The 19,437-nt window shown below is 37.0% G+C and overlaps 4 protein-coding genes across 6 annotated transcripts; 1 reads left to right on the top strand and 3 right to left on the bottom strand.

Annotated features, from left to right (window-relative positions):
- Positions 1–330: 330 nt before the first annotated feature.
- LOC9299491 (la-related protein 6A) lies at positions 331–3,295 on the top strand. 2 transcript variants are annotated; one of them, XM_021022964.1, is made up of 11 exons: positions 331–749; positions 956–1,037; positions 1,391–1,485; positions 1,609–1,674; positions 1,773–1,852; positions 1,939–2,023; positions 2,111–2,158; positions 2,246–2,311; positions 2,400–2,555; positions 2,695–2,788; positions 2,888–3,295. In XM_021022964.1, the coding sequence occupies exons 1-11, from the start codon at positions 417–419 to the stop codon at positions 3,064–3,066; spliced, it is 1,284 nt and encodes a 427-aa protein (XP_020878623.1). In that variant the 5' UTR covers positions 331–416; the 3' UTR covers positions 3,067–3,295. The 2 variants fall into 2 exon arrangements, with proteins under 2 accessions (XP_020878623.1, XP_020878628.1); XM_021022969.1 differs by having other exon boundaries at positions 332–749; positions 2,695–2,782.
- A 208-nt stretch (positions 3,296–3,503) lies between these two features.
- Positions 3,504–9,604, bottom strand: LOC9299490 (protein VARIATION IN COMPOUND TRIGGERED ROOT growth response). Of its 2 annotated transcripts, none has more exons than XM_021022956.1 (7): positions 9,060–9,604; positions 7,867–8,986; positions 7,436–7,735; positions 6,889–7,299; positions 4,856–6,022; positions 4,525–4,724; positions 3,504–3,822 (listed from the first exon to the last, which is right to left on the bottom strand). In XM_021022956.1, exons 1-6 carry the CDS (start codon positions 9,515–9,517, stop codon positions 4,716–4,718), a joined length of 3,465 nt encoding a protein of 1,154 aa, XP_020878615.1. In that variant the 5' UTR covers positions 9,518–9,604; the 3' UTR covers positions 3,504–3,822; positions 4,525–4,715. The 2 variants fall into 2 exon arrangements, with proteins under 2 accessions (XP_020878615.1, XP_020878609.1); XM_021022950.1 differs by having other exon boundaries at positions 3,504–3,864; positions 9,060–9,589.
- Positions 9,605–10,382: 778 nt separating this feature from the next.
- LOC9299489 (DNA replication licensing factor MCM3) lies at positions 10,383–14,317 on the bottom strand. Its single transcript, XM_002863367.2, has 15 exons — positions 14,165–14,317; positions 13,980–14,080; positions 13,578–13,786; positions 13,338–13,468; positions 13,017–13,255; positions 12,703–12,939; positions 12,445–12,599; positions 12,125–12,333; positions 11,881–12,040; positions 11,598–11,794; positions 11,446–11,505; positions 11,268–11,357; positions 10,973–11,175; positions 10,659–10,878; positions 10,383–10,579 (listed from the first exon to the last, which is right to left on the bottom strand). Exons 1-15 carry the CDS (start codon positions 14,225–14,227, stop codon positions 10,523–10,525), a joined length of 2,331 nt encoding a protein of 776 aa, XP_002863413.1. The 5' UTR covers positions 14,228–14,317; the 3' UTR covers positions 10,383–10,522.
- A 326-nt stretch (positions 14,318–14,643) lies between these two features.
- On the bottom strand, positions 14,644–17,383 carry LOC9299488 (3-oxoacyl-[acyl-carrier-protein] synthase I, chloroplastic). Its single transcript, XM_002863366.2, has 7 exons — positions 16,713–17,383; positions 16,191–16,622; positions 15,698–15,871; positions 15,467–15,580; positions 15,262–15,363; positions 15,102–15,168; positions 14,644–15,016 (listed from the first exon to the last, which is right to left on the bottom strand). Exons 1-7 carry the CDS (start codon positions 17,175–17,177, stop codon positions 14,949–14,951), a joined length of 1,422 nt encoding a protein of 473 aa, XP_002863412.1. The 5' UTR covers positions 17,178–17,383; the 3' UTR covers positions 14,644–14,948.
- Positions 17,384–19,437: the final 2,054 nt, after the last annotated feature.

Genomic DNA, 19,437 nt, shown 5'->3' with positions numbered 1-19,437 from the left:
GCTATATTTCTGGAAGCGAACTCCATGCGAATATGAAGTGCATGGCTAATTTCATTTCTTCTTATAGTAAATCAATATACATTTTCATGATTTTTTTTTCATGAAATTTTAGCCTCTATTGACTATTGCTATGATTTCCTTTAAAAGCTTACCGGGCTAATCAAAAACTCTAATTAAAAAGCCTCTATATCAAAAAAAGCCCATCAATATTACCTCGAACCAAGTGGAATCAAAACGATGTCGTTTGAATAAAATGACGAAAATAACCCTTTGACCGTTCAGGAAAAAGTCTTCCGACATATAAAACCGGAGAAGCGAGAAGACGCGTCGGCTGAGAGGTAAGAGGAAGAGAGACTCTAAAGGGCAAAAAGGGAAAGTGGGCGGGAGGATTCTTCTCTTCTTCTCCGGCGACTCTTATGTCTTCTCTTCCTCTTCGCTCCGGTGAGAAGATGGCAACCCCTTCCATCTCCGACGCCGTTCCTCTTAAGGCACCAGAAGACGCGACCGCGGATTTTTCCCAAACGCAATCGCCGTCACTTGAAGTTGATTCGTTACCAGTTGCTGAATCTTCTTCCGATGATGTTGTTGTTGATGTCTCGGAGATACCGTCTTTATCTCCGTCGGATGATGACTTTTACCACGAGCGAAATAGCGGCGAGGATCGCGATCAGGATCACGGCGAGAATCTTGTTGAGACCGACGTTGCTGCTGTTCCAATCGATGTGTTGAAGCAGAAGATCATTAGACAGGCAAGTGATTTTGAAACTTTGAATCTCTATTGCAATTCAAGTTTCCAAGATTATTTGTGGAATTGATCGTGAAATTTTGGAATTAGTGAAGTTACTATTCATATTCCGGTGTTTGATTCTTTGATCGGTTTTAGGTTATGGCACATTTAGCTTAGGATTTTGGTTTTAGGTTATTGCTGAATCTAGTGTTGTTCTACTTTTTGCAGGTTGAATACTACTTTAGTGACGAGAATTTGCCTACTGACAAATTTCTTCTGAATGCTATGAAGAGAAACAAAAAAGGCTTTGGTGAGTTTTTTTCTTTCACTTGGAAATAGGCATTAGACCCTTTGAGTTTATGAGACCAGCTTTGAGGATTCGCTATTGTTATGAAACTTTCTGATACTTGAAACATGTCTCATTGAAAGTATGAGACTTTGTGACCATTGATATACTATAGTGGGTTCTTTCCTGTTCCAAACCTGTTCTTGCAGAACCATGGAAAGTAGTGTTTAAGTTGGCTAAACTCGAATTGCTAAAAATTTATTACTTGTTGATGGAAATAAAGTAGTTTTATGTTGATGTTACTCCATGACTATCTATAGCCGCTGGAATATGGAACTGTTAAGAACAATTTCAATGGCTTTCTTTTCATTGTGCAGTTCCTATTTCTACCATTGCTACGTTCCACAAAATGAAGAAGCTTACTCGAGATCATGCTTTGATAGTATCAGCCTTAAAGGAGTCATCGTTTCTTGTAAGCTTCTGTACAGTAGTATGAATGGAAGTTATTGGAGTAATCATATAGCTGTAGAAAAGTTAAATCAAATACCTGATGAAACGAAAACAGAGGTTAATTATCTGTTTGGTCAACCTGTAGGTTGTTAGCTCTGATGAGAAGAAGGTGAAGCGGCTGAGTCCTCTTCCTGAGGTTAGGGATCCGAAGGTATCAATTGTCTCAAACATGGCTCTTCTTTTTCTGTCTGACTAATGTGTTTCTTTGCTTCCTTTGAGATATATTCGTTCCTAATTAGTGTGCCATAGATTTTCACTGTTTTGGTAGAAAATTTGCCAGAGGATCATTCAGATGAGAATATTCGGGAGATATTTGGTAAAGCTGGAAGGTAGGCTATGGTGTTATCTATCTTGTTACTCCTTTTCTCCTGTTATGTCCATTTACATACTAAATAACATTTTTCTGCAATTGCAGCATAAAAAGTGTATCCATATGTGATCCAAATGCTGCTGAAGAACCAGAGAAGGGTGCTAAGAAGGAAAAATTCATCAGAACCAGAGTAAGAAACGTTGTGGAGAACTTTCTTATTTGGAATCACAAGCACAAATATTTGTTTATAATTAGCTTCTTTTTCTTTTTGCTATAGTTACATGCCTTTGTGGAGTATGAAACGGTGGAGGCAGCTGAAAAAGCGGTTAGTGTCAAAAAAATCTTAGACTCAGTATATTTTCTCTTTTTTTCAGGAATGTGTGTGGTTAGCAACTCTTACTATTGGTTGCAGGCAGCTACATTGAATAATGAGCAAGACTGGAGAAATGGGTTGCGAGTTAAGCTTCTTGAACAGACAGTAAGTAATATCTGAAGAATCTTTCAACTTAAAAATACATATGGAATCAGATTATAACTTTTATTAATCAATGGATTATTCATCATAGGGAAAGTTTGCACAGAGAAGACCAGCTAGGAGAGAAGTCGATAAAGAAAAGGATAATACAGGCCGAGTTCATGATCAAACTGAAGGAGAGAAGAACAAAAAGACGCGTGAACATCAGCATCACCGTCACCCTCATTCTGATAATACTGCTGATGATGTAAGTTCCATCTTAATACTATAATTATATGATCTCATCTTTGGTGACTTATTGCAAAGCAAGATTTGGGAACAACACTTCGATGTGCCATCATACCAGGATCCAAGCAGCTGTTTATAATTGCGTTAACCATTTTCAGGATGGTGGCAATCATCAGAAGGATAAAAATGGAAACAAAGGCAGAGGTGGAGGACAAGGAAGGCGACAGAATCATCAAGGTGGCAACGGTATTGGTACTTTTCTTAGAGAAAGTCCATTTCTTTCACTTCTTGTAACCAAGGAGGGCAAAAATTCATTTATTAAAACCAATTTTTTTGTAATTTTTGCCACAGGACATGGAACAGCACCAGCAGCTTCATCATCTTCTCATCATAATTATCATCCTGTTGAGGTCTCAAAGCGACCACCTGGCCCGAAAATGCCTGATGGGACGAGGGGGTTCACAATGGGGCGTGGTAAAGCGATTTCTCCTCCTCCTCCCACATCTGCTCAAACCAGTCATGAAGTTTGATCGGTTTCACATCTCCGGTTGTATCATTGTGTGGTTTTGTTTCACATTAAAAAAATGTGAAACTTGTATGTAGTTGTTAGAATTATGATATTGTTGTGGATTTGGGTTTCCTTTTGGCACATTCAAGTCCTCCAAATCTTCACTTTGGTAATTAGTTTTGTGTTGTAAGTTTTGGTGAATGAAAAAAATGATCCATTTGATAAACTTATAATAACACTTCATTTGCATTTTCTTTTGTGTTTATTTGTTTTGTTTTCCTTAAATTTGCTAAATTTTATTGATTCTATTCCAACCAAGGATCTAATGTAAGAAAAATCCATTTCACACATTAATCTTTTATCTATTTTTCATCATACTCGAGACATGACTCTAGTTGAACTAATGCTACTATTTCATCTTTGTCGACGGCCTATAAATGTACTCTGCTTCGTTTCCTCTTCTCCCATTGTCTCTATTGCTTTCATGGAAGCCCTACATAGCATACCAATCTGATTTCATACAATTTTTCTGTTGAATTGAACGTATAACATTGATAATATAATACAACTCCTCCAGTAAAATTCAGGAAATTAATGACCATGAAAAACAATACACAATCCCAGTTCGGTCCAGGAAAATTTAGAGAACGAAAAACATGCTTCTGACTTCTGTTGGTCCTAGTCTTGATTCTTGCATGATTCAAAATATTCTCGTCTCTCTCTAAAGACTCAATATTTTGCACATGAACTTCCTTTTAGCCTCAGTGAGCCTCAACCCCTATTTCATCAGCATAGTCTATTAGTTTATGAGCAAATGAAGCTGCATAAAATTGTATGAAAATAAAATTTATAAGCACAATTGGTGATCGAAATGGGAAAATGCTTCACGATAGGTTTTATAATTAATTTCTTTAATGCAACGCTAGAAACTAAATGTCTACAAATGAAGTTACCAATTAGATCAGCATTGTGGTTGTGGCAGAGTGTATTTATAATTTCCCAATTATATGTACATTTAATTTGAAAGTGATGATCAAAGGTGATACCAAGTGATCCTTGCAGTTTGACTACCGAGCAATGCAGCAGACTTGAAAATTCCAATCAAATGATCACAAAAAAAAAAAATATGTAATGTTATATTCAGTTTCAGCCTCATGAAATCACCAATTGAAACCACACTTTTAGTCGGTGGCAAATATCTATTGAAAAGATTCCTAATGAAGAAGCTCCTCCGATCCTATGCTCTGTGAAACTATAATAACGCTTAAATGTAGTTGTCAAAGTGTTGACTATTTTTTTAAAAGTCAATGTAGTTTTACGCTCAAATTTAATAGTTTGGATAGTTTATTTAAGTTATTTTAGCGTTGAGGTTGAAAATGACTTTGTATCTTTGTTGAGGTATAAAAACGCATTTTGCAATTTGTTCGGGTTGAAATTCACCTTTTTCCCATAAGATGGTTTATTGAGATTTTTGGGTTACCTTAAAACGTCTCTAGCTAGGGAGATATTGGAGATCAGTCGTTGCATGTTCTCCTTTGATCTTGTTGTTCCATTATAACCGGCAAAACAACTCATTGCAAACAAAGATTGAAAGTGACATCATGTGTTTCTCCCAGTCCTAGGTATAGCGGTAGGGCAAGTCATAGGTTTCTTGTCTTCTTGAGTGGTCCTTTACGTGATCTGCAAAACAAAACAAATCGAGTTATCTACATAAAAAATTAAAATACAAACATGTATAAATGAGTAATCCAGTTGCCATTTACAAAAAAATAATTGAGAGATGAATAGTATTATGTTCAACTAATGCTTACCCGCATTCGCTTTGTGCTTCTCTCTGTCTCTACATCGTTATCTACAGACTCTTCACTGTGTTCAATCTCATTAACAAGTCCTTGAGGAGGTGTATACCCAATATTGCCTTCTTCCGCTTCCGAAAAATGTGGAAGATTACTGTTTGGATTACCAAGTCGGTTCTCTGCTGATGAACAGTCCTCTAAGAGTCGTATACCCCATTCTTTTAATTCGAACGTAGATCTCCAACCTCCAGCTCTTATATGAATATTCATAACCACGTGATCGTAGTTCCCTTGAGCTAGAGGAGCATTACCTTCGTTTAGAGGGATACAACATTCCAATATAGTTAACATTTGACTACCCTTCTGACTTTTCGTGAAAAGTAAATAAACATAGAAATCAGAGCCAACATGAAAGCTGTTCCCAAATCTGTTTTTGAACTCACATTTCACCTCCATATTTTTTCCATGTATTACATTAGTTACCACTGCGCCAACCCTAAATCTGAAGAATGGATGAGAGAGATGTGTGGGAAGTAGAGGAATGGTCAGAGAGGAGACTCCAGTAGTACGGTAAGTGAAATATGATGGCACTTGTTCCCCTGGAAGTAACATGTATTTGAAAACAATTGATTCTTGGTGAAGGACAGTTTCTGGATCCAAGTTGAAACAGTCCCTGAAATCGAGTTTGACTTTGGAAACTGCGTCAATCTTGACAGCTTCCATCTCCTCCATCCCACTTGGATAGCCACTCAAATCAACTCTAGTCAACTCCCCACAATCTTTAAAGTCAACTTTCCCAAGATGTTTCAGTTTAGAAATGTGTAGGGATACACATTTTAGCCTGCTGCAACGATCCATACTTAGCAAACCAAGGTTAGAGAAGTTCTCGATCCACCAAGGAACCTCTTCAATCCCTGTTTCGTCTAGATTGAGACTTGAGATGTTGGTTGAGATTTCAGGAAAGCTCCTCAAGCGTGAGCATCCCTTGAAACTAAGGCTATAGAGAGATTGGAGGTTGATTCCAGTGGGTAGAGTCTCCAGATTTCTGCAGTTTGTGATGTCCAAAGACTCCAGATTATTGAGATTCTGAAATGAAGAAGGAAGCTCCACCAAACTTGGGATATTCTGGAGATGCAAGCTCGTCAAAGTGGGAGACAACATCGCCAGTAAGGGCGTAAGCGGCTAAACCAAATAAACAATTTATACATGTTAAACAAAATCACCTTAGATCATCGTGTGAACATAAGTTTGGTGGATTCCAATCTTACATCACATATTAAATTTCAAACTTTTACATATTAACCCAATTTTTGAATATATATATCATTTTCATTTGATAGCATAATAGTTAATATTCATTTTTTATATGATAAGATTGTAATTATTAATCTACTAAATTTGTAGTATCGAATTCAATTTATTAATGCCTTTTTCTTAATATTATTTGTTTAAACTGAAATGACAATATTGATATCACGTAATTTATATTGAACTCGTATCATTTTTAAATGTCGCTGTGAATATCTTATCATAACATATATTGGATTCAACCACTAGACCAAACCAAATTAGTTTTTATTTTATTTCTTAACTACTAGACAACATTTCAAAATAATATCATTTGATTATTCAACCTTAACATAATTCGTAAAATGTAAACAACATAAAATGTAATTTATAATTTGAAACATCTATATATATATATATACTAAACAAATAAAATTATCATTTTCAATATAATTTTATAATAAATTTAAATTGTTATATATTACTATAATTATTTTCAAATCACACTTTGAATATTATTATTCACAAACCAAAAGAAATTGAAAACTAAAAACCTCGAGTCTTAACCAAACATAAATCAGGGTTGAATATCATGCATTATCAATCTTCAATCATAAGATAAAATAAAATTAATTTATTCAATTTTTAAAATGGTTTAATTTCGTGCTATATCTGGATCTAGTATTATATATAGAGAAGAATACATGATATCTTGATAACACACCAAATGTAGTAGTGACTTTAAGTTTAGAACTACATACCTTGACTCCTTCCCATTGTTTCCCATCACTCTCTTCTTTTGATATGCTAAGCTCAACAAGATTCTCGAGATGTAAATTAGAAGGGAGTTCTTCAATGTTTGTTCCAGTCAGATAGAGATCTGAGATGTTGGTTGAGATTTCGGGAAAAGTCCTCAACTCCGAGCAATATCGGAAGTTGAGGAGGCCGAGAGATTTGAGGTTGAAGCCAGTTGGAAGAGTTTTCAGATTGTTGCAGAATTCCATGTTCAATTTCAACAGTTTATTGAGATTTCGTATGAAGGAAGGAAGCTCCACCAAACTCTTGCAATTCCCAAGCTCAAGTGTCTCAAGATTAGTAGCCATGGAAAGATCAGGAATTTCTTTCAGGTTGACTGATCCATCCAGATCCATTTCCTTTAGACATGTAAGTGGCTGTATTCAACAAAAATTAAACACAAAGCCCATTAGAAATTACACAACACATCACATTATTGTCATCTAAAAACTAAAATAAACACTATGACTTCCCTCATTAATAATAGCATAAGAAAATATTCTCAAAACTTACCACAACTCCATCCCACAACTTATGTAGCTTGCTATTCGGCATTTTGAGCTTGACAAGGTTTTCAGGACGAAAATTAGAAGGCATACACCTCATTGGGAATTCAGACCAGCACAATAGTTTGAGTGTAGGTGGCAAATAGTTGAAACTTTCAGGTAAGTCCAATCTGTTTTCTTCTCCAAAGATATCCGTACCAATTTTTAAGAAACGGAGATTACGCATCCCTTTGAAGGCACTCTTATGTACACACAACTGATCAATCTTACTTGTCTCCAATGATATACCTAAAACCTTTCGAGTATCCTGAAAAAAATATAAAATCAATGAGAAAGAGACTAAACCATACATGATACAGTTCATTGTTTATCAAATGGCAGTCTCTTAACCGCATATACTGAGTTATGAAAGGACCACAAAAAAAAAAGGGAACTTACAATGCCTTCACTGAGTACATCACAAATATCATTTGGATCCACCAGAAATTCTCGTTTTCCAAGTTTGTCAATTGACTGTGTGCGAACAATATTTTGGCCCATTTCTTGTAGCAAACGATGCATCTCCACATGACCCCATCTGACATGAATGAGGGACTTATCAACCAGGTTTTGCAGCCCAACATTAACACCCAATTTACTATCTGCGAGCAACGACTTGATGGTTGTGACATCCATATGATTGAAAATACATGCGATATGACGAAATATCGCTTGATCTTCTGCGCTACCTAACCCATCATAACTGATTCTTAGTATTTTCTCAATTTTATCGTCTAGACTATTCTGAAGCCGAGGCAGCATATCCACCCAGTACTCCTTATCCCTCCCCCTCAAACACGAACCCAAAACATTAAGACCCAAAGGAAGACTACCCGCATGTCTTGCAACTTGAACTACAAGCATCTCAAAACCTTCTGGTGGAGATTTTTTCCTGAAAGCAGATTGACATAACATTGCAACAGCATGCTCTTCAGTTGGGAGACTAAGTTCATAAATATGATCAATCCCATGAGCTCTTAAGAAATGCTTATTATTTGTAACCACAATGATTCTACTCCCACTTCCAAACCATTGAGTTTGACCCACCAAGGAATCTAAGATCACTTGGTCATCCAAATCATCAACGATGATAAGAACTTTCTGGTGTTGTAGCCTCTCTCCTAGTACACCTAGATGATCGATCTTTATGTCCGGCATCCTCAGAATTTCAGAGAGGAAGCTCTCTTGTAAATTTAACTTCATGTTGTGGTCGTCCGGATTGGCTCCACTATAGATTTCTCTACTCTTATATACAAAAGCTCTGTCTATGAATTTGCTAACTTGGAAATTACGAGAAAGTTGGTTAAACAGAGCTCTTGCGATGGTAGTCTTACCAATCCCTGAGGAACCCCATATACCAACCATTCTCACTTCTTCAGACTCCAGTTGCAACAATCCACTCATATTTGCAATATGATCTTCGATGCCAACAAAATTTTCAAAATCTTTGGGTGTAGTTAAAAGCAGTTTACCCAAAATATCATTGGCTATTTCTTCAATCATTTTTGCTTCGTCATCCCTAATAAGGTGAAAGATAATTTAACAAATTATTTCAAGATGTATCTAATAATGAATTAGTACAAAAATCATACCAGGTCGCCGAATCAAATCCAAGCATATTAGCTACATCAGTCAACGCTTTCTTCCACTGATTTTTCACTTCCTCTGAATGTCTCCTGCAAGTCTTTTCAAAGATACTTCCAAAGTCACCGATTTGATGCCTCACTTGGGAAGGATCCACACCGTAGAAAACCGGTATGACAATTTTATCATTGCAATTCACAATCTCCAGCAACTCGTTAAGACACCAGCTTGATGAAGCATAGTTTTTGGAGAAAAGGACCACAGCGATCCTGGACTCCTTGATCGCTTGTTCAAGATCGGGCCATAGAGAGTGGCTTCTCTCGATCTCATTGTCTCTGAAAGCAGTGATCAGTTTGCGATCGAGCTCTTTGAGAAAGTGGCTACGGAATGTTACACGGACGTCTCCTCCTCTGAAGCTCAAGAAAACATCATATAACCAATTGCGAGAAGAAGATGAAGAAGCCATAGACAGAGTGAGAAGGAGGAAACTAGGAACAAAGACTTTGGAGATTGAGATTGTAATCGTACGTCGTGGTGATTTATATAAAATATTAATCACGGCCACAAAAGTCTTCACTATTGTTTCTCAGACACAACTTGACGGATATTTCCAATTTAATGTCTTAATCATCGTTGTACAAGGTCACAAGCAAATGTTTCATAGCCTCTTAAGTCTTATCCTTACATTACTATTCATAATAATTTAAGAATTTAGAATTTTTAGAGTGGGGACATGAACCAAGGACATGTTTCCCTTGCTCATGGCCTTAACATTTTTGAGAAGCTCTAGTCTGAATCAGAGACATGTATGGTCTAACTATGTAAATGTATTCAGTAACTCAATTGTTTTGACCATTTTACTGATTTTAGAATTAGGGTTTACAGAGAAACGTGTGCAGCAAGCTACCAAAATAGATTTTGTTGAATTACTCTGAATACCAAAATTGATTTCAATCAATCTTTGTGGAATTTAACCTGATTTAGAAACGTATAGGATCCATCATGAACAAAACAAACACGGTTTGGAAAAACAAAGTTACAGAGACCAAAAGGAAAAACATTCATCTTTTAGACTAGAGAGTTCAAGGTAGTGATAATTAGGGTTTCGAAGTTGGCTTATATATGACAAAACTCTCTTCTTACCATTGGGTTAAAACAAACATATTCATTATAACCTTGATGTCGAATACATGTGTGTAGAAATGAAATTAAAGGATAGAGAATTAGATGATGGAAGTATTTCATTCTTGGGTTGTGCTTCGCTATAAATTCCACAATTTTGTAATCAGATGCGTTTTTTTAAGCATTTGTCATCAGTTTTACTTCACTAGTAAATGCAAAAACATAACTTAAAAAGTATGAATAAAGATTATACAAAATGATATTTTGGTTTACAAGAGTTCTCTTCTCATACTACACTATTTTGAGTTCTAATATGGTGATGATGCAATCAACATGGGTTTCTTCATGATCAAATGATATGAACTTTGCCATCGCTGATCATCACTTTGTTATCATCTTGCAGTTTCTGCATGTAATCCACAATAGAGTAAAGTTATGAAGAAATTGGATAAAAAGCAAAAGAATGAGAAAGCTTTGTGATTTACCTCTAAGAGAGCCATAATCTCATCTGCAGAGAAACGAGAAGCCCCAACTCCATTGTTGTTGACAACAGTCTCTATATCTGCAATCGAAATGTCATCGAGCCTGTGTGTCCTCATGTGCTGCCCAAACACTCGTTCAAATGTTTCAATCCTTGCTGCAGAGACCGTGCCGCTGAATTGCTCTACTGGAGGTTCATCTACTTCCATTGGATCTGCTGTTTCACTGAATGGACCAGCAAAAATAAAAAGGACAAAGTATTAGGGTTTAGAAAGCTGTGATATGAGTTTTCTCATGGAGGAGATCAAGTTATAGCTACCTGTCGACATTTGCAGCGTCATTCTCTTCTCCATTTTCATTATTCCTGCGTTGGTTGCCTCTATGACCACTTGGTGTTCTTTCTTGTTCTGCTTGTTCCCTTTGACGTTCTTCTTGCTCGCGATCATCCATCTCTGTTAATTCTTGATGATATATTGCAAAGTTCATAAGCTTCAAGGCAGCCTCTGCATCGGCTTTAGTAACCTTTCAAAATAAAGATATTACTTTATTGTGAATCTGAATAGAACATATTCACCACCAGCGGGGAAAACAAAAGATTTGAGTTAGTTTGTTACCTCTCTGCTCAACTTCATTTTGGCATGTGCCGTAGCAAGACGGATTATTGTTTCTAGAGTTCTTGCTGTTATCGGAAGTGTACCTCCAGTCTGCAGAGATTTCGATGGTTGTCAAATACAAGTTCCCAACAAAACCAAAACACTCAAGTGTCCAATGTTATTTTATGAAATGAATTACCTTAGTATCGGAACCTGCATTTCTGAGATCCGCATATGCTTCTGCAATACGTTCCGATGCCTGCAAATTTAATAACAAAAGAGAGGTTTTAGTGGAAAAGATTATCAGATTCAGATACATAAAAATTTATATATTTGAGTTCAGTGTCTCACTTCATCAGTGAGCTTTGGCGTAATACGGTGCTTGGCATAATGAATGTACTTCTTCAAGAACTTAATCGTAAGGGTTTTATCATGTGTTTGGCCTCTTTTCTTCTTCCCATGTAGCGTTTGGTTATACTTAACAAACAATTCACTCTCACCATCGTCCTCTCTCGCGTATGGCAAGGTCCCATCTGGCCCTGCCTCACCTATGGTTCACTCAAAAGCCAGATATATTTCAAGACATGGGTTGTGAAATATTTAGTAAAACATAGAAGCGTGATTTGTTTCCTACCTCTATCGTTCTTGTAACGATGCATGCGCAAGACATGTTCTGAAATCAGGCTGTCGATACCAGCATCCATTTGATCCAACACAATAAACAACAGATCAAAACGAGAAAGCAGCGAATCCGGAAGTCCAATGTTCTTTGTTGGAGTCAGTGATCTATCATACTGCAGAAGCAAGAGTAGTATATTAGGACAAGGGATACTAGTCAGTAGAGTCAGCAGATTAGGACAAGTTCTGTGTGAACTTACAGTTCCATATATGGGATTTGCAGCTGCAACCACACTGCATCTAGCATTCAGTGATGCATGGATACCAGCTTTTGCAATCGTTACAGTCTGTTGCTCCATCACTTCATGTATAGCAACTCGGTCCTGATCGTTCATCTTATCAAACTCATCAATGCACACAATACCTTTATCAGCGAGGACCATTGCACCAGCTTCTAGTCTTCGTTCCCCTGATGAAAATGAGAATTTGATTTTTATGAGAAATAGCACTTCGACCTTTTCCAAATTTTGATTTTAGCATTTGATTAAAAAATGTCAAAAAGCTTTTGTGCGCTTTTTACCTGTTTCTTGGTCAGAAGTCACAGCAGCAGTTAACCCAACACCGGAAGAACCACGGCCAGTGGTTGATATAGCCAATGGTGCAATATTCATTATCGCTCTCAGAAGTTGAGATTTGGCAACAGATGGATCACCAACCATCATCATGTTGATGTCTCTGAAAGCACAAGATTTGTTTTTAAGTGAAGAAAGAAAAAAATGAGTAACACAAAAAGTATCCAATGAACAGAAGCTGAAATCTATTTTCAAGCAAGACTAACCCTCTCAAGTGGGTACCGTTCTTGAGGTTCTTTTCAACACCGCCAAGCATCAGTAAAACTACTGCTTTCTTTATCCAAGCGTGCCCATAAATAGAAGGTGCTAAGGAACGAGCAAGGAGATCAAACGCATCATCTCTTCCTGCAATATTTTTAATGTTCTGTAGGTCTCGCGGAGTGTATATAGGTGCATTTGCTTCTTTGTTGAGCAGAGCGATATTATTGGCTATGAGGATAGTCCTACACAGAAAGAGCTTGGTCAACATAATCACAGTGAAAATAACATCTTGAACTTATGGATGTGTAAGAAAACACACCTAAAGACTCCATTTACACTACCCTTGCTTTTTCCTGGAAGAGCTTTGTAAATGCCGAAAACAGACACTCGATCTCCTGGCTTGCATGAGTCAACAAGGTCATCCTCAGCTATGACATCAACGCTTCTTGGAAGCTGACCAGGAGCAGCATTTTCAGGCACTTCTTGAATTGACAAGGTCTGATGATCTTTGTATTTGCACAGCCCATACTCAGTCACCAATAAGTTGCCCTTATCATCCTGAAAACAAAAATTCAGTAACAGGAAAATCTTCCAGCAGTAAAGGTAAATGAACAAAACGAAAACAAAAACATGTAATTACCCTTGTGGGATAGACAGACCCAGTGGGTAAACCGGCGTGAGATGTTATGTCTCGATAATCTCGATTGGTAAATTCACCGGTTGATGGACAAAAGTGAACACTTTTAACAACCTTTGGCCTCACAAGAGAGCCTGAAAGCAAAGCATGTGTCAGAGACTTAATATCTTCACTAAGGAAACAGCGATTTCACTAATCAAGCTTCTCTTGATAATTTGCCAGCGTAAAGTGAAAAATGCTTACATTTGGTGACAATGCCCTCAACACAAACCATAGATCCGATAAACTCAGAGAGAAGCTCTCTAGGAGTCACAACACGAGAGACAAAATAACCTTCAAAACCAACAAGGACTAGCTCTCCTTCCTTCAAGTATTTAGGATCAATACCGCGAGTAGCTTCAGTGGCTGCGTCGCAAAATGACTGCATATACTCATTTGGATTCTTCAGTATCCTATCCAAAAACAAAGCAATAAACTTTAAGGACACAAAACAAATGACAATTGTTGTGAATCGAATCCTCAAGAATCCCCAAATTCACAACCCTAAATCTAACAAAACCCTAAAATCTGCCATAAATTCATTACCTTTATACCAAACAACAGATTAAAAATTCGAGGAAGACACAGATTGAGAAGGTGACAAACCTAGAGGCAGAATCGCGGAAGTAGTGATGAATGTCAGAGATATTAATAATGAGACGGTGACGTTTTTGCTGTACCAAAGCTTTGATTTCATCCATATACATCTACACAATTCCATAAAAATCCAACTTTTATAGTTAGACAAGATCAGAAGCTCGAGAAATGTCTGGTGAGAGAAATCGACTTACGTTATCGAGGAACTGGATAAAATCTCGCTTGTGGCGAAGCCTCGTCTCCTCCGGTACATCCATTTCTTAACAAAATCTGGGTTCTTCGAAAGCCCTTCTTCTTCTTCTTCGTCTTCTTCTTGAAACCTCTGATTAGCAAATTCCGATTTGGAGAGGCATAAAGGCTTCTCCTTTGGCGGGATATTGGGAGATAACCTGTACCCTTTTTGGCGGGAAGAGTGTGTCATTTTGGGCCGATATTAATTGGGCCTTATCTATGGGCTTTTGACTAACAAAATTTGGGCCAATCAATTTCGGCCTTTCTTTACGCGCGTTTGATTGGCGGTGGTGTTTACGCTCTTCTTTTGCGCGTTTGATTTCCTCGAGGCGATATAACACCAAACCGGTACGGTAATTTCATATTATATTCGGTTTACACTCAGATTCTAAACCTAAAACCAGCATACCAAATCAATTCATATTTAGATTCGGTTTACTTAGAAAGAAGATGAGAATCCCCTAATTTGGATTATTCTGACACTAACACCGTTACTACAAGATTCTCTCAGTTTTCTGTTTTATAAATTACGCAAATATGGAACGAACTAAGATACAAACATTCCGCAGACAAGAGAGAGAACAAACAAAATCTGAAATCTCAGCAACAGTAACAAAACGGGGAATGGAAAAATAAGAACCGCAAAAGGCCAGAGGAAGAGCTCGAACTTGTGAAACCAAGAAGCTGCAAGTGGTGGTGATGGATGATGTAACGGATGGGGTAGAGAATCTAAAAGGTATGAAGAAATCAGGGTTTGAAGGCAGAGAAGGCGACGACTGAGTTGTGTCCACCGAACCCGAATGAGTTTGATATGGCTGCAGCAAAACAGAAAGACATTATTAATCAGAGAGAAACCGTTGTCAGTTCTATCGAATGAGAAGCGGTCATGTTGTCACTTACCAACATCAACTTCGTGCTGCTTCTTCTGGTTTGGGACAGTGTCAAAGTCCACAGCTTGTTCTGGGTTCTACAATGAGAAACAAAGAGTGTGAGAGTCTAAAACAAAGACCAAGTTCAAATCTTGCAACAGTTCAAACTGAAAGCGGAATCAAATACGTACAAATTGGTTGATGGAAGGATGCAGCCATCCAGTGTTAATAGCCTTCACTGTGGCGATGGCTTCTAGACCTCCAGCTGCACCGAGGCAGTGACCTATCATAGACTGTAACAAAAAACGTCATTTACAGGAATTGCATAGCAAACAAAGACATGAAAACAGAGGAGAAGAAGAAGAACACTCAATCATGGTAGCATTGGGAACAAACCTTGGTGGCATTGATTTTGATCCCTGAAGTGCTCTTGAATACCTTTTTAATTGCATTAATCTCAGCAAGATCACCAGCAAGAGTGGAAGTTGCATGTGCATTGATGTAATTTACCTGAAAAACGTGGAACGACCGAATGAGTATAAGTAGGGAAGTAACAGAAATTTAATTGAACCCTTTGTTTGAGATAGCCATAAAACTTCGGAAGCATGAAAAGTTTGTGTTATATACCTCCTCAGGTGATACACCAGCATCTTCAAGGCATCTCTCAATGCATGAAGAGACACCAAGCCCATCAGCTCTTGGATCAGTCATATGGTGAGCATCACAGTTAACAGCACCTCCAAGATATTCTGCTACAATTGGAGCACCACGTTTCATCGCATGTTCCAAACTTTCCATCACCTATAAGAGCATACAACAATTATATAATTAATGGGTGTCTCCAAAACAGCATGTCACACGTATGACCCAATCTCATGGTGAAATAAACCAACTTTGTAGAGTATCAAAATGCAAGTGCAAGGATACAACCCCAGCTAATTGACTATGGGAAGGCAAGTTTTCTCATTTAGAAGTAGAAATCATTCAGCCTAAGATAACACTGTATCAAATCCTCCAGTTTCACAGAATTTAGACCAAAACAGGCTCGTATATACTATACACACAGAGGCAACTGTATGTTCATAGTTTCAATGTGAGAGTGAGAATTTCTGAAACATACCAGAACACCAGCTCCTTCACCCATAACAAAGCCATCTCTTGCCTTATCCCACGGCCTCGAAGCAGTTTGAGGGTCATCATTCCTCTGAGACAATGCCCTACAAGCAACAAAACCTCCCAACCCAATAGGAATAATAGCAGCCTCAGTCCCACCAGCAATCATCATATCAGCTTCACCACGACGAATGTGGTTCGCAGCAGCGTAAAAACAGTAATTCGAAGTAGCACAAGCAGTAGAAATCGAGTAGTTAGGACCCATAAGACCAAGATCAATCGCCAACAAAGCAGAACCCATGTTTGTTATAGCATAAGGTATAAAAAATGGACTAATCCTCCTATGACCCTTCTCAATCAAATTCTGAACTCCTTCTGAAAACACAGTTAAACCTCCCATTCCAGTACCAACTAGTACTCCAGCTTTCCTCTTATCAATCTGCAACAAACCCAAAAACCAAAATCAAAACTTGGACTCCTAAACTCTTAAAAATTGAAACTTTATAATCAATTTCAATTCATATGTTACCGTGTTAAGTTTATCACCACCAAGATTGGCACTTTCAAGAGCTTTTTTACCAGCAACAATGCAATACTTCAAACAATCATCAAGCCTACGCTCATTTTTGCCATCAATATAACCTTCAGAGCTAAAGCCACGGATCTGACCACCGAATCGAGTAGGGAACTTGGAAGCATCGAAACGATCAATCAAACTGATTCCACTCTCACCAGACAAGAGTTTGTCGTAGTAAGCATCAACATCGTTACCAAACACAGAGACAAGACCCATGCCAGTAATGACAACTCGTTTCTTCGGATCTGTTTCGCGTTTAGGAGCGGAAACAGTGGATGCTGATGCGGAGATGAAGGAGCGGTGTCTTCTCAAAGGTCTCGCATTGGTGGTGATTATCTGATGTGATTGACGATTTGATGGTAAGCGAAGTGGGTTTGGTGGAGAAGCACGGAGAGATGACGATTGAAGAGCTTGCATGGTGGATCCAGAAATTGAGATTGAGATTGAGAGAGAGGAAGGCGATAAGTACGATGTTGTGAAAATGGTGTGTGATGTGTGTTTTGCGAAAGAGCTCAAGTGCGTCAGATTTCAGGAGCAAAGTCTTATTAGTATATAAAAACAGCGAAATATTCGAGGAATTTTTTGGACAGTAAATTTTTCTCTAAGTCCTTTAATTTTTACAAATGTTTTAGTTTTAGCCTTATAGTTTATGTTATTCTACTATTTTGTCTATAAAAAATAGCTTCGATGCGGATAATTTGGCATGAAAAGTTCTTACCGAACCGCATCATATCACAATCACATATGTAAACAACATTTCTCGAAATGGCTCTTTTGAGTTTTAATTAAAAGATGTTGACAAAAAAAAAATTGCTCCGATCTGTTTCGTACCTCGATTAAAGATACGTGTAGTTTTCGAATGGGGTAAACGATATCATAATTTTATTCGCTATCACATATCAAAAAAATTTCTATTGTTTCTGGTTTTATCTTGACCTCGATTACTTTTTTTGGATTGGATTTTTCAAAAACGTAGAATCTTTTACCAATTAGAATATTTTTTAGATTTCAAAAATAGATTTGTTTTACTCAAATTAACATTTACACACATTGTTTTGTTTCAGTTTTCATCGGTTTGGCTTCGGAATTTTGTAAAGTTGTTTTTTCGTTATTATAATACTATTCAGTTTTTAGATAATTTTTTCATTTTGGAGTGATTTATTAGCTTTAGTTGGGTTGAATATATATATCCACAGGGAACAAAATCTGAAATAACAACGTTTTCATTTGAATTGGATGATAACACTTACAATCATACCATGGTAATAATACAACTTTTGTCCCAATTGTTTTACTTAGAAATTAATTGAGTAATTTTATTGTTTGTAGTTCACAAACATGTCAAATAAGTTTGATCATTTAATGTAACTTTTTATTTTCGACGGGCCCAATTTGCCCCACTATGAAAAACAAGAGTCGAACTCTCGTGTTCGTGATAAGAGAAGACAAGCCACTTGCCTTATGGTTCTTGGCTCACTTTATCTTTTTATTTTGGGCAAAATGGATACTATTAATAAATCGAAATTAGTCTTCAGACGGAGAAGACAAAGCTCAATTCGTCCAAAGGCCCCTAAATGCTTACAAGTTACAACTATTCACTTTTTGGCCTAGTAGTTTTATTCCCTCAAGATTTAGCCTCCCATAAAATAAGACATTTCAAAATGTACAATTGTGCTGGGTGTATTCTGTAGATTGTAATTTGTAGTGCTAAAATTCGCAAAATAGCGCGATAGCATTTTCGTGAATACGTTATGCATAGTATTGTGCTTGTTTTACAAAAATGTGATGCCATGTAAAATAAAATGCTATCAAATAAAGTTCCATGAAACTCATCAAAACCTATTTACATTATTAAGAAAATTTGTGTATGGGATCCTTCAAGATATTAACTACTACCCTCCATATTTTTAGCTAATGTTTTCTTTAACATTCCGAAAACCGTCAATATGTTGATCGATTTTGTAGATAAGAAAATCTTGCGAAATTTCGTATCTGATGTAGTTTAAAACCGTGTTTGGTTATCAATGAAGTAGCTGTTCAAAAAATAAACCTTCTACAATTTGCTTATTTACTAGATATCCTCTATTAATTTTTAAAAGCTGAAATCATGCATGTAAAAAGAATACCTATAGAAATAACAAGTAACCGGAAATAAATACTCGAAATGTAATTAAATAGAGTTGGGCAAGGTTGGTGAACCGGTATTCACGTGGGGGCATTGATCTTAAAATAGCCAAGACAACAATCAAAGTTGTTAGTAGAAAGCTGGTATAAGTTGTTCACCACCCAAGTTTTTTTCTTCTTTACAAAAATCTAACACTTCATATAAAGTCTTACTGTTTTATGTTACTTGTTTGAAATGATTAGTACAATTATTCACACACAAAAATAGGTTCATAATTTGATTGTTTCAAACGTAACTTTTGTGTTTGTATTAGTACTTATATGTGAATTTTATTATTACATTTTTGACATACAATTGTTACTATCCACAAAAGTACTTGTAGTTCTTTACATTTGCTTCGGTGCTTCGCAATAATAGCAGCCTAATTAATCCACATTTAAATATAAATCCGTTTTGTCCAATTTAGCTTAGCGTCAACTACGTGACTCCTCCGTCGATCATTCTCTTATAACAAACATAAAATCTTGAGAAATAAAAATAACTCTTTCTCAT

The sequence above is a fragment of the Arabidopsis lyrata genome (assembly GCF_000004255.2).
Source record: "Arabidopsis lyrata subsp. lyrata unplaced genomic scaffold ARALYscaffold_8, whole genome shotgun sequence".
In the NCBI taxonomy this organism is placed as follows: domain Eukaryota; kingdom Viridiplantae; phylum Streptophyta; class Magnoliopsida; order Brassicales; family Brassicaceae; genus Arabidopsis; species Arabidopsis lyrata.
The sequence above is the reverse complement of the archived record's forward strand: the minus strand, read 5'-3'. Positions and strand labels throughout refer to the sequence as shown.

Excerpts from the sequence above, each read along its gene's own strand:
- LOC9299491 (XM_021022964.1), top strand. The coding sequence starts at position 417 with ATGTCTTCTCTTCCTCTTCGCTCCGGTGAGAAGATGGCAACCCCTTCC. Across the intron at positions 1,486-1,608 it reads TAAAGGAGTCATCGTTTCTT|GTTGTTAGCTCTGATGAGAA; the intron begins GTAAGCTTCTGT and ends GTCAACCTGTAG. Across the intron at positions 2,789-2,887 it reads TCAAGGTGGCAACGGTATTG|GACATGGAACAGCACCAGCA; the intron begins GTACTTTTCTTA and ends TTTTTGCCACAG.
- LOC9299490 (XM_021022956.1), bottom strand. The coding sequence starts at position 9,517 with ATGGCTTCTTCATCTTCTTCTCGCAATTGGTTATATGATGTTTTCTTG. Across the intron at positions 7,736-7,866 it reads ATGTACTCAGTGAAGGCATT|GATACTCGAAAGGTTTTAGG; the intron begins GTAAGTTCCCTT and ends TATTTTTTTCAG. Across the intron at positions 7,300-7,435 it reads AGTTGTGGGATGGAGTTGTG|CCACTTACATGTCTAAAGGA; the intron begins GTAAGTTTTGAG and ends TGTTGAATACAG.
- LOC9299489 (XM_002863367.2), bottom strand. The coding sequence starts at position 14,227 with ATGGATGTACCGGAGGAGACGAGGCTTCGCCACAAGCGAGATTTTATC. Across the intron at positions 11,176-11,267 it reads AAATGAAGTTGAGCAGAGAG|GTTACTAAAGCCGATGCAGA; the intron begins GTAACAAACTAA and ends TTATTTTGAAAG. Across the intron at positions 10,879-10,972 it reads GACGCTGCAAATGTCGACAG|TGAAACAGCAGATCCAATGG; the intron begins GTAGCTATAACT and ends TGGTCCATTCAG.
- LOC9299488 (XM_002863366.2), bottom strand. The coding sequence starts at position 17,177 with ATGCAAGCTCTTCAATCGTCATCTCTCCGTGCTTCTCCACCAAACCCA. Across the intron at positions 15,872-16,190 it reads GTGAAGGAGCTGGTGTTCTG|GTGATGGAAAGTTTGGAACA; the intron begins GTATGTTTCAGA and ends ATGCTCTTATAG. Across the intron at positions 15,364-15,466 it reads TCAAAATCAATGCCACCAAG|TCTATGATAGGTCACTGCCT; the intron begins GTTTGTTCCCAA and ends TTTTTGTTACAG.